This window comes from Tachypleus tridentatus, chromosome 1 (genome assembly GCF_004210375.1).
Source record: "Tachypleus tridentatus isolate NWPU-2018 chromosome 1, ASM421037v1, whole genome shotgun sequence".
NCBI classification, from domain to species: domain Eukaryota; kingdom Metazoa; phylum Arthropoda; class Merostomata; order Xiphosura; family Limulidae; genus Tachypleus; species Tachypleus tridentatus.
The window spans coordinates 10,771,243-10,785,241 of record NC_134825.1 but is presented as its reverse complement, the minus strand read 5'-3'; the positions used below and the strand labels follow the sequence as shown (position 1 = coordinate 10,785,241).

General features: G+C 36.1%; 2 protein-coding genes across 4 annotated transcripts in view; one reads left to right on the top strand and one right to left on the bottom strand.

Moving 5' to 3' along the window:
• LOC143240338 (inositol-trisphosphate 3-kinase homolog) overlaps window positions 1–13,892 on the top strand; it is a 57,257-nt gene extending 43,365 nt beyond the window's left edge. For 2 of the 3 annotated variants that reach the window (XM_076482724.1, XM_076482820.1), the window contains exons 2-7: window positions 6,344–6,610; window positions 7,038–7,122; window positions 8,017–8,163; window positions 8,477–8,549; window positions 12,803–12,938; window positions 13,740–13,892. In XM_076482724.1, coding sequence (XP_076338839.1) covers window positions 6,344–6,610; window positions 7,038–7,122; window positions 8,017–8,163; window positions 8,477–8,549; window positions 12,803–12,938; window positions 13,740–13,805 — 774 coding nt within the window. In that variant the 3' untranslated portion in view covers window positions 13,806–13,892. Of the gene's footprint in view, window positions 1–2,914; window positions 3,524–6,343; window positions 6,611–7,037; window positions 7,123–8,016; window positions 8,164–8,476; window positions 8,550–12,802; window positions 12,939–13,739 lie in introns of those variants that run through there. The other variant, XM_076482649.1, reaches the window with a different exon arrangement.
• LOC143231702 (SCAN domain-containing protein 3-like) lies at window positions 9,632–10,027 on the bottom strand. Its single transcript, XM_076466663.1, has one exon. The coding sequence runs from the start codon at window positions 10,025–10,027 to the stop codon at window positions 9,632–9,634; it is 396 nt and encodes a 131-aa protein (XP_076322778.1).
• Window positions 13,893–13,999: the final 107 nt, after the last annotated feature.

Below are 13,999 nucleotides of genomic sequence, written 5' to 3'. Positions count from 1 at the left end.
TATCGTTACGTAGAGTGGACGATTGGATTATTTTCATCAGGAGCCCGGCATGGCCAAGCGTGTTAAAGCGTTCGACTCGTAATCCGAGGGTCGCGGGTTCGAATCCCGGTAGCACCAAACATGCTCGCCCTTTCAGCCGTAAGGGCGTTATAATGTGACTGTCAGTCCTACTATTCGTTGGTAAAAGAGTAGCCCAAGAGTTGGCGGTGGGTGGTGATGACTAACTGCCTTCTCTCTAGTCTTACACTGCTAAATTAGGGACGGTTAGCGCAGATAGCCCTCTAATTGCTTTGCGCGAAATTCAAAACAAACGAACAAACAAACAAATTTTCATCAGATATTGTAAAATAACTTGGCAACGAAAGAATATTATGACAACGTTCAAAATGATCACAATGGTACAAAATGAGATCTGTTAGATGGTTACAATGGTACAAAATGAGATTTGCTAGATGGTCACAATGGTACAGAATGAGATCTGCTAGACGGTCACAATGGTACAGAATGATATTTGCTGGATGGTCACAATGGTACAAAATGAGATTTGCTAGATGGTCACAATGGTACAGAATGAGATCTGCGAGATGGTCACAATGGTGCAAGATGAGATTTGCTGGATGGTCACAATGGTACAAAAATGAGATTTGCTAGATGGTCACAATGGTACAGAATGAGATCTGCTAGACGGTCACAATGGTACAGAATGAGATTTGCTGGATGGTCACAATGGTACAAAATGAGATTTGCTAGATGGTCACAATGGTACAGAATGAGATCTGCGAGATGGTCACAATGGTACAGAATGATATCTGCTAGATGGTCACAATGGTACAAAATGAGATCTGCTAGATGGTCACAATGGTACAGAATGAGATCTGTTAGATGTTCACAATGGTACAGAATGAGATCTGCTAGATATGATAAGACAGTTGAAAGAAGAATGGACAGAATTTAAATAATATGAAGAAGAACCGGACAGCAATTAAAATAACAATACATTGTACTTATTGCAATACGTTGTACATATCGCTAAGAATTACTAACAAAATATATTAGTGAATAAGAGCTCTTCCTAAAGGATATCACAAAAAAGAAATTATTATAGACGTACAAAACCTAGCCATTAAAGCCAAGACAATAATGGATGAACATCTGTTAAGACTCCTTTAGAACCAGTAGTTAAAGAATTAGTGTCAGAGTCCAACCATATCACAGAAATAACAAAGGGCTAACCAGACATTAAGAAATGCATATTAGTTGGACTTACGAGACATCGTTCAGCTGAAAATACCCTGTCTGCTCCAAACGAAAGAAGTAGAACTTGATTGTTTAAAGAAACCTATGTTATTGATGGGAAATCCTGCAGTTGGATATAAAGATAATAATGCGACTATGGATTGACCAGATCTTTATTCTTAACCTTTCGACTACAAGTCTTCTTCTGGAGATCATCCTTACAACACCTTGATCGACCATCATTCTACAGTTACAAGATTTAAAGATGATAAACTACCACTAGATATGAAGAGAACTTGTGCAAGTGAACATAAAGACCTGACAAGAAGAAAATTGAGGTTACTTTTGCTACAAGAAACTTATCTATCCTCATTATGTATATCCAACTGAAATCAAGAACGAGTGCATATTGGGAATTGGCTTCTTGGGAGAAATAAATGTGAGGTTAGGCGAGCTTTGAATAGTTCTGTCCCCGCTAGTGCAGTGGTAAGTCTACGGATTTGCAACGTTAAAATCAGTGGTTCGATTCCCCTTGGTGGTCTCAGCACATAGCCCAATGTGGCTTTGCTATAAGAAAACACACATACAAACACGAATAGCTCTACAGTCTATGACCGTGAAATCCATCTGCAGTACATGGAAATTCCTAGACCTGATATTAAACTTCCTACGACAACGAATAGGAGTCATTGTACCATCAAGAAGCAACTTACTTACATGGGGACTTCTTAACAACGTATGCACTTCTAATGATTGCATTATAATATAACCAAACACCTCTGCATCTCTTGATGGATCTGAAAAATAAAGATGTCATCATCGGACCCATGGACACAACAAACTGGACAATTTCAATGAAGGGCTTGTGAGTGGAACTCCAAGCAGTGGAAGAACCAAGAATTATCAAGTATGGAACCGCCAGTGGATTCACTTCACCACCTTCTCAGGTCTAAGACACCATCCCACCTGTATGCTATGGATCTCGAAAAAGAAAACCATAAATAAGATTTAGTTAATGCAAAATGTAGTGTAGGAGTTTATTTCCGTGTTGAAACTGTTTAAAATACTTCAGACCCATATGTTGATATTATAATTTATTTGTTAGCAAGAGGGAGATGCAGGTCGTAATGATGTCGTTAAGAGCTAAGGGTTCATAACAATACTGTGATATCACGTTTTCTAGAAAGTTCGAGGTTTGGTGATGAATGCGAGGCTGGGAGGTGATAGAGAATAAGATAGTTGTCAGCCGACAGAGTGAACCAGTCAGTGTATATTTAGTGAAGTATTTGAATCTGTATCAGCACAGTGTTTAAGCTGGTAGAAACGTTAGAGAGAATAAATTAATATGTTATCGTTTTGTAAACTGGACGTTGGGTTATTTCACCAAATAATGTCAAAGAACAAAAGAACAACACCACAACAACATCAATGTTAAATAGCCTAGAATTTTGATGTTCAAGTCAAGCCTTGTTACTCGACTTTGGTAAAAGAGACTTCCATTATAAAAACTATAATGTAAACAATGTGTTTAGTAATTTTGAGGGATATTCTACAGACGTTTCTTTCTCACTGCTGTACGTCATATCCGATGCACGTGATAGTTATGTTGATTCCTCTGATCCTGCACGTTTCCCGATGTTGTTGACTAACGCTCGTATATTATTTGTATTCAAGCGCAGACAGACGGTCTAGTTGGTAGAGTCTTTTCGCTGTCATAGCAACAAGAAACACAAGGCTACGCCCTACTACTTATGCGAGAAGCATGACGTCAAACGTGGGTCAACGGATTTTGATAATACTCGGATGTCCGTTCTGGGATCCAGGGCCGTTTTAAACACTCGATAAAGTACTGTGTATGAACAGCAGATCTGCAGCTGTCTAAGCAGAACCTGATCACCTTTGGGGCTGGCTCAAGGCAACAAATTAAGCCTAGTTGTAGTAAATACAGTTCAGCGTCAGTGTTGACCTTGTCCGTCAGGACTCAGCTTTGGAACACGGAAACGCAAACTTCACTTGTTGTAAGCACCAAGTCATGAGGGTGGACTGATAGCCTAGTCGCGCGATAAACGCTGTGAAAGCACGCGAGCTCAGACGGTAAAGATATCACGTTTGTTTAACGCTTTTCAAGAGGACCACTTTAAGTCTGTTGTTGCTTATCAGCTATCTTTAAGCAATCTACTATTTAAAATAGACTTGTTCCATAACAATGTTGTTGTCTGGTTCTTCGTGGGCAGTTTTCACCCTGTCCTTGTCTCTCAAGATGAAATCATACACTGCAAATCTTCTGGTAAGTTCATTCACATGTTCACTATCATTGTCTCAGTTTTAAGTCGTATACTTCTTCTTGGGTGATTTTATACCAAGTGGGTTGCGAACATTGTTATACTCTCGCTCTTTAGAAGTTTAGTACAATAATATCATGTGCTCGTGATAGTGTTAGCTTGAATTTCTATAACATCCAACTAGTAATTGCTTTGAAGCTAATTAGCAACCCCAAGAAGTTAGGACTGGCTCGTTTGTTATTTTAAAGCAAAGCCATTAGGTTATCGGTTGTGGCTACCGTGGATAATCGAACCCTGGATTTTAGCGTTGCAAGTCCATAAACATATCGCTGTCCCACCAGGGACCGGAAGCTTTGAAATAACAGTGCTCGGTTGTTCACGTTAGTAAAGGTAAATGCTTTCTAAATGTGTTATCTTCTAACACACTGCATATGCTTCACTTCACTGATGAAATGTACAGTAAAACTGTGTTTTTTTCTGGAAGCTTTTGATTTGGTTACGAGTTAAAATATCAAAGAGATTATTTTAAAATATGATATCCCTAACTCCATGTGCACTCACTAAATGTTTCGACATCACTAGCTTTAGGTAAATTAACCACACGTGTTATATGTGTTGATAAACTGACATAACTGGATTGGAGATATTTTGTTGACAAATAAATAAACATTTCTATTAATATAGGCATGTGACTTGAAATGATAAAATGTCATAATAAGCCAGTCACTACAAAATAAAATAACCTTATTTTGTTTAGATTGCAGTCACTATGGATTTAAAACATAACCTGAAGGTTAACAACTAATAACGAGATAAAGAAAAGTCATGAAAAGGAAGAATTCTGTCCAGTATAAACTCACATGTAAACTTGTACCACTCTTCCATATAAATGTATCCATTTTATAGATTTAATCATATTTTTGTTTGACGAATGATTCTATGATGACACCATACGATACAAGGATTTTTAATGTGCTGTGTGTCTGTGTTTGTGGTTAAATTTTTAGCTCACTTATTTTCCAGTTTAGAAAATAATAATTGATTGGTTGTAATTAGGCACAAACTACACAATAGTCTATTAGTTCTCTGTTCACCACGGGTATCAAAACCCAGTTTCTACCGTCGTAAGTTCGCAGCTATACCAGCGTACCATTGAAGAGGGGCAGACAATAATGAAATAACAAATAAACAACAGCACGAGGAAACTTACATTCTAGAAGAATGTACAGGTCCACGTGCTTTATTCTGTAAATTTTGACGTCATGAACATTGTGTAGTTTTAGTAAATTAGGAATGATAAAACTTTGAACATTTACTTTAAGAAAAGAAAATGTCTTATGAAATAAAACTAAAGGTCCGACATGGCCACGTGGTTAGGGCGCTGAACTCGTAAACTGAGAGTCGCGGGTTCGAATACTCGTCACACCAAACGTGCTCGTCCTTTCAGCCGTGGGGGCGTTATAAGGTAACGCCAATCTCACTATTCATTGATAAAATAGTAGCCCAAGAGTTAACAGTAGGTGGTGATGACTAGCTGGCTTATCTTTAGTCTTACAGTGTTGAACTAGGAACGGATAGCGCAGATAGTGTTGAACTAGGCATGGATAGCACAGATAGTGTTGAACTAGGGACGGATAGCACAGACAGTGTTGAACTAGGGACGAATAGCACAGATAGTGTTGAACTAGGGACGGATAGCACAGACAGTGTTGAACTAGGGACGGATAGCACAGACAGTGTTGAACTAGGGACGGATAGCACAGACAGTGTTGAACTAGGGACGAATAGCACAGACAGTGTTGAACTAGGGACGGATAGCACAGATAGTGTTGAACTAGGGACGGATAGCGCAGATAGTGTTGAACTAGGGACGGATAGCACAGATAGTGTTGAACTAGGGACGGATAGCACAGATAGTGTTGAACTAGGGACGGATAGCACAGACAGTGTTGAACTAGGGACAGATAGCACAGATAGTGTTGAAATAGGGACGGATAGCACAGATAGTGTTGAACTAGCGACGGATAGCACAGACAGTGTTGAACTAGGGACGATAGCACAGACAGTGTTGAACTAGGACGGATAGCACAGACAGTGTTGAACTAGGGACGGATAGCACAGATAACTCTAGTGTAGCTGTGCGCGAAATTCATTAACAAACAAATTGTTTATTCTCCTGTTAAGCTCTTTACCGAATAATCGTTGATTCTTCGAGTTACTTTATAAATCACTGAGTATATTATGCATTCAAACTAAAATATATTTTTGTTCAGTTTTCAGAATGTTCATGTCACATTCAGAATGTTTGATTTCGATCTTTCCCTGACATTTCGAAAATATAAAAGAAAAACAAAAAAACATGAATGTGTCTCGAAGCGTTACGTGTATATAATCCAGTTAAGGTAATCAAATTATGAGTTTTCTCTAGTGTACTTGAGTCTAGGAAGAAGCCAACACAATTTTATACTAGTGTAACATCTGAATCCTGTTGGCTGCAAGCTTGGGCCTTGTTTGCACATTATTGTAGACTTACCCACTGCCTTCTTCTGCAGCCAATTTTTAGGCCTTAAGTTACATGATTGTATTTAGAAATGGGTTCAAATCAAAGCAGGAAGAAAAGGATCCCCTGAGAATTGTGGAAGGAGTTTGGATGTACAGGATGTTTCATTTCAACAATCCACAGAAACATGTAACGTGTCCAGTAATAAAGATGGCAGTGACAATGAACATGGTTGTCAGGTTTGTTTACTTCATTCAAGATCATTTAGTAATTAATAAATGTTTAATGTGGAAAAGTAACAATTATTGAATATCTTTTGATACAGGCCACTGGTAATGAGGATGCTATAAAGGCAGAACCGACCAAAATTATCAAACACAACGAAGACAACCAGAATGAGAAGAACAAGAAAATTGTGGGGAAGAGATGGAAGCAGATTGCCAGGAAAGCCTTCCGCGGAAGTAAACAGAAAATGAAACTTAATGAAAGTACAGACAGCGGTGTGTCACTCGGGTTTGACTTTCTGGAAAAGGCCAGATCGATTGAAAACCTGGATGTAGAAGGCTTGACACTACTACAGATTCTTGCAGTTGTAAGTACAGGTGTAGTTTAAACAAATTTACCAGTCTCCACCTGGTGGTGTAAACATCTTCCAGGTCGTGATAAACGGTATAATGTCAAGGTAGTGTTAATTTAGTAACGAAGTTTTCATTCAGGTGTAAATTATATATATTGACGTATGCAATAATAATAAAAACCTAAACTTGAAATTAGAAATGTATTTACGCTCAAGTAGAAAATTGCAAATCGATCTTGTCTCGAGTAATATTTTAATACAAGTTATACTGTGATGTTTGATGTGCGTATAAACACACACTGAGGTTTATAAACACTATATAGTCTCGTAGGTTCATCACTTTCTGAAATATAGGAATACAACATGTACGCAGTAGGTATGAATAGGGCTTAGCTTCATCACATTCAAAATGAGGTCAACTAATTTTCTTTGTTTTACCCAGAATGCTTTGGAATTGAGTGCGCCTGCCAGTGACGTATTACTGAGGAATAAAAACAACAACTGGATACAACTCTCTGGTCATGAGGGTAAGTCTTGTTTTAATTATAAAAACTAAACATTAGTCAGTAAAAAAAAAAGACGAAAGAAAAAAGTTGGACACTCTAGAGAACTTTGTTTTATTCATTACTGAAAACTAGTAAACAATGAAAATATCTGAAGTAATAACATAAAACGTTATTTTGTTCGCAACTATTAAAAATGTCGCTACGATACTAGTGTTAGTTTTAGCTCGTACAGTGTAGTTAAGAAGTGAACAACAATAGTTATTCGGCACTAGTGTTAGTTTCAGTTCAAACAGTGTAGTTAGTAAGAAGTGAACAACAATAGTTACCTGGCACTAGTGTTGGTTTCAGTTCAAACAGTGTAGTTAGTAAGAAGTGAACAACAATAGTTACCTGGCACTAGTGTTAGTTTCAGTTCAAACAATGTAGTTAAGAAGTGAACAACAATAGTTACCCGGCACTAGTGTTAGTTTCAGTTCAAACAGTGTAGTTAGTAAGAAGTGAACAACAATAGTTACCTGGCACTAGTGTTAGTTTCAGTTCAAACAATGTAGTTAAGAAGTGAACAACAATAGTTACCTGGCACTAGTGCTTAGTTTCAGTTCAAACAGTGTAGTTAGTAAGAAGTGAACGACAATAGTTACCTGGCACTAGTGTTAGTTTCAGTTCAAACAATGTAGTTAAGAAGTGAACAACAATAGTTACCCGGCACTAGTGTTAGTTTCAGTTCAAACAGTGTAGTTAGTAAGAAGTGAACAACAATAGTTACCTGGCACTAGTGTTAGTTTTCAGTTCAAACAGTGTAGTTAGTAAAAAGTGAACAACAATAGTTATCCGGCACTAGTGTTAGTTTCAGTTCAAACAGTGTAGTTAGTAAGAAGTGAACAACAATAGTTACCTATATTTTCATATTTGTAGGATCCTTAGCTCCTGCAGGACCTGGAACTATATGGAAGAAGAGAAACTCCGATGACAGTGAAGTTCAGGCTTATAAAAAATTAATGCAAGATAACATGGCGGACGTGGTTCCAAAGTTTTACCGAGATGTTGAATATAACGGAGACGGTATCCTTTAATTCACAGGTTTAACACGTTGTTAAAAGAGAAACGTAACCACGTGAGTCGACTTTACTGAAAACCTCATCACGTATATCACGTTAAATTTAATATTCATGAGATGAATAGTAAATGATTGCGTTATGAATACCGTTTGTCAACCCCCTGAGACAATTCAAGATTTTACTGTTGAAAATAAACTTATATTTTCTGTTGTTATCTTAAATAAAAATATCAAACTATAATTTTATTAAATATTATGTCTTTCTAAGTATGTTTTTGATCATATTAAGGCTATGACTTTTTAACTATTTGTAATCAGATTTTATAGAAATACAAGATCTGCTATATGATTTCACAAACCCTTCTGTCATGGATATCAAGATGGGGACAAGGTATGTAATTAGAAGTAGTGGTTATGTACTGTTCATATTCTGTAGCTCTAGACCTCTGTCTTTATAATATTGTGATTCTGCATCTATAGTTCTGTAGAAAAACTGTATTTAGCTTTATTATAGTGTACTCTTCCGCCCCTAGTAAAATGTACTTTGGGTCCATAGAGGGAGTCAGTAGCTCGAAAGCAAAGTGTTGTATATCCCTATAATAATAAGTAGCTCCATAGCAAAGAGCTCAATTCTCTATAACAAAGTACTCTATATCTTTACAACAAAGTGCTCTATATCTTTACAACAAACTACTCTATATCTTTACAACAAAGTGCTCTATATCTTTACAACAAAGTGCTCTATATCTTTACAACAAACTACTCTATATCTTTACAACAAACTACTCTATATCTTTACAACACACTACTCTATATCTTTACAACAAAGTACTCTATATCTTTACAACAAAGTACTCTATATCTTTACAACAAAGTGCTCTATATCTTTACAACAAACTACTCTATATCTTTACAACAAAGTGCTCTATATCTCTATAGCAGGGTGGCCAAACTTGCTTAACGTAAGAACCACATAAGATAAACTTCAGATGTTTGAGAGCAGTAAGACATGAACAAATATTAAACACACATTTTTATTGTTACGTTTTGTTACATAAGTTCTATATAAATATTAAGAAGTACATGTACGTGATAATATTTATTCATGTATGTAGTTTTTAAACTGTTAATTTGTATTAGTTTCAATAACCACAAAGTACATATATATATATACCAAATGTTTTCAAAGCACTGACTGATTATTGTATATTGAGCGTATTTAATACGGTAATAAACTACGGAAACATTTAAGAAAAACATGCAAATTTGCATTTCTTTAACATTAAATGAAACTGCCACACACAAAAGGGATAAAACAGATATTTTTAATGATAGTTATTTATTTTATAAATATGTGGTCAAAATATGTAAAACTATAAAATTAGAGATATTTTAATCAGAAACCACCTTACAAAGTTTTAGTTTTGTCATATTATTTTTCTCACACAAACAAACATTGATAGAATTATCAGGTTATTTACTGCTAGTAGAGGTCGTGTGAGTTTCCATCCTGGTTGTGAGTCGTTGAAATTCAGGCTGATATGTTGTCAAGGCTGTACGAATTAGCTCCGTTAGGTGTTGGTTTGTAAGGACTGCATTATGCTTCGGCTTCACAAATTTCATTACAGAGTACAGTGATTCACAGCAGTATGTTGTGCTGAAAATTGAGATGAGTCGCACACTGGTTTTCTTCAGTTCATTAAAATTTATTTCTGTAATTTGCTCCCAGAACTCAATTGTAGAATGGAATTTATGGTTCATCTTTAGATCCGGGTCCTCCAGTAGTTCTATTAGTTCCATTTCCACAACAGATGATTCTGTACCCAGAAGTTCGAGAATTGGACAACCATCATTGGTCACATCAATCATGAATGGATTTACAAGAAAGGAGAAACAGGACTTCAGCTTCTGCAAGTCCTCAAACCTGTGTAGGAAATTATCAAGCAGTCCTTGTAACTTATATTTGTATTCTTCTAGTTTGTGGTCTTTTATTTCAATATCAGGGAAGGTATTTACTCTCCTTTTGAGACTGGGAAAGCAACTGAATTTTCTTCACAATATGTCTCTTTCAAAAAGCCTTATTTTATTCTGAAAACTGAAAATTGTCTGAGAAAGGTCAGAAACAATCTTATCCTTTCCCTGGAGTGCCATGTTGAGAGCTTGTAGATGATTCATTACATCAGTAATGAACATTAGATCTTGCATCCATTCGTTTCCAAGTTGTGGATAGAATCTTTTCTTTTTCTTCAAGAAAAGTAATAATAAACTCCAACAGATCCACAAACTTATTTAAGGCATTGCTGGTTGACAGTCACCTCACAATGCAGTAAAAAGAGACATCATTGGGTTTATCTTCAAGCTGCAATTCTTCAATAAAATTTTTGAACTATCGGTGGATCTTCCCATTTAAGTGTATGAAATTTACAATTTCAAGAACAAATTTCATAACATCTTCATACTTGAAGTATCTGGCTGCCAGGTGTTCATGATGAATAATGCAATGAACAGGGAAAAACTCTGGAAAGCTGGAATCACTTTTCATAAGTGTAATTAATCCTGCATTTTTTCCTACCATTGGAAGTGCTCCGTCTACTGCAACACTGACGAGTTTATCCAGTGGAATATTAGCATTTGTTAAGGCTCTGTCAAGTGCATTTTTAATGTCAACACCAAAGGTTGTTTCTTTTAGTGCCAGTGAGTCCAACATCTCTTCTTCCACAGTTACATTAGAGGAAACATAACAAACAAATACTGCCAGTTGTGGGTTGTCTTGTATGTCTGTAGATTCGTCAGGGACGAAGCTGAATGCAGAGGAATTCTTTAAATCATTTTGCATTTTGCCTGTAACATTAGCACTGATCTGGTAGATACGTCTCTCTGTAGTGTGGTGTGAAGCTACTGGTTGTTCTATTAGTTGCTGAAGTTTTGTGTTGTTTGGATCTAACACTGCAACAACTTCAGCTATATTCTTGTCAACAAATTCACCATTAGAATAAGAGCGTTTAGCACGAGCAGTATTTCACGATATAACAGAACTAGCTTCAGTCGTTGTATCAACTTCCTTACTGGACGTTGTCAAAAGTGTCTGCTAGCTATTTAGTGATGATTTTAACACAATTAACTTGTTTTTCCGTAATTTTGATTTAGCTGGATAATCAGATGAAACGTTTTTATGATTTATTTCGTTGTGACATTTCCAGTTACTGGCTTTGTAATGACTGAGTAACACATTGTAGATAAGACACAAAGGTTTACCTTCTATAAAGGTGAATGCAAAATCTTCCTCCCACTCTGACTTAAAATTTCTCTTTTCATCTTCATACTTTTGTTTCTTACAATTTTATGACGTATTCTTCCGTCACAAACTTTTCACAGACACTTCTAAAAAATTAAAGAGAAAATAAACAATAACCTCCAACACGCGCAATGCAACCAACTGTACAACGCCCAGGATCACACTAACATTCCGCTAATTTCACCACCCGCAAAACACCCACACATGCCACAATCATGCGATCACAAGCCACGTCTACTAAAACTAACATTGTCAGCACCAGCTTGTACAATTACTGATTCTCCAGCACAATTTCTCTGTAATCCTTGTTTGTATGATTACTGAATCTCCAGCACAATTGCTTTGTAATCCTTGTTTGTATGATTACTGATCTATTACAATTCCTCTGTAATCCTTGCTGATCCGAAATTTCTTTAATCTCTGATTCATATCTAACATTAAAATTAGGATTTAAATTTTTAAATATATTTACTCACCATGAACATTAAACTTACGTTTTAATCCAATGGACTCTCAGATTATTCCCGGTAAATAATTATAAAGGTTGAAACTAGCTGGCCCAGCATTGCCAGGTGAGTTAAGGCGTTCGACTCGTAATCTGAGGGTCATGGGCTCGAATCCCCATCACACCAAATATGCTCGCCCTTTCAGCCGTGGGGCCTTATAATGTAACGGTCAATCCCACTATTCGTAGGTAAAAGAGTAGCCCAAGAATCGGCGGTGGGTGGTAATGACTAGCTGCCTTCCCTCTAGTCTTACACAGCTAAATTAGGGACAGGCTAGCGCAGGTAGCTCCTCGAGTAGCACATTATATGTCAAACAGCCGCATGTGGCCCGCGGTTTGGCCACCACTTACTCTGTAGTAAAATACTATATACTTGTAAAGATACTCGATATCTCTATAATAAATTATTCGATATCTCTATAATAAATTACTCTGTATCTCTCTAACAATTTACTCAGTCTCTATAATAAATTGTTTGTCAGTTCTTATGAAAGTGTTTTATGATACTATAGCTCAAGGAACCAAATAATATTTATAAATAATAATTATTTATATCAACTCTGTTAATTCATATTAAACATATTTTCGAATTCTAGTAATTTTTTCTTAATTTAACAGACGATTCTCCCCATGTTGTAAACATTTCTTTTACTTAATATTAAGCCTAGTCATAAAATAAGTGAATTTTCGCTTCTGTTTTTGGGTGGGAATTTGTTAAGTTGCGTCGCGAATGATAAATGATTTGACGTGTTTCACAAAATAACGTTATTCAATATTTCAAATGATTATATATTTGAACATACCAGTCGTTTAATATATAAACGCTGCGTTTATTCTATGCTAGAACGTTTCTCGAGATCGAAGTGCAAAACACCAAGGCCAGAGCAGATCTATACCAGAAAATGGTTAGAGTTGACCCTCACTCCCCAACAGCGGAAGAAAGAGAATCTGGAACAATAACTAAACTAAGATATATGCAGGTGAGAAACATGATGAATAAATCAGTTTAATAAATAAAATAATATTGCCAATACAGCTTGTCCTACTTACTTCTTTCATACTTAATGCACTATCTGCGTTTTACTTCCAGTTCATTACGTAGATTCCTCGCTGCCATCTATTGAGAGATTTAGAAACCTAGTTTAATAAATATCTAAGTTTTCGTGTGTGTACAAGATTATTTAGTTTTGATGGAGGGAAGAAACAAACAATCATTTAGTTTTGCAGATTCCCTTGTGTTGTATTTTAACTCGATGTTTCATTTCCATCAGCTCGCGATCCACACTTTGAAGTAATATATGCAAGTCAAATCCCACTGTTCGATTACAGTAGTTCAAAAGTTCACGGTTGGTGCTGTTGACCATCCGCATTCACTGAGTATGGTTGGTCAATAGCACCAACCGTGATCTTGAACTACTAGCTATGGCTTGCCCAGATAGTCCTTGTACAGTTTTCCTCGGATATCCTAAAACTAACTCTTTTAGTTTGCTACACAAGTATGACAGTGAGTGAGCTGCTTTCTCTAGATGCTACGTTTAGTATTTGATGTGAAATAACAAGGAAATGCTTATAATCTTTAATTTGACGAAAGTTTAAACACTTGTTTAAACAGTGTTAAACAGTTGTGCAAGTTAAACAGACTTTATGTTTTCATATAAAATGAACCAGTGAAATAGTAGAATTAATCTTTATAACAAGACTATGTCGTTGCTTCCATGAATAAAATTCATATGTTATAAGTAACCAGTCTCTTCTTGAACCAGTCTCTTCTTGTTTTCCAGTTTCGAGAAAATCTCAGTTCCTCATCCACTCTGGGATTTAGAATCGAAGGATTTAAGGTAAGATAATAACAATTTCATTCTTTCCACTGATTAAATCTAAAACAACTAACATATATTTAACTATGTCGTTTAAAGTCGTAATGATCAGTTGGTTCTATCATTTACTAAATCTCAAGAAATAATATTAAAACCTAACATATATTTAAAGTTGATTGTTGGAAGATTTAATGTAGTTAATTGGCCCAGTTATTGACTTAATC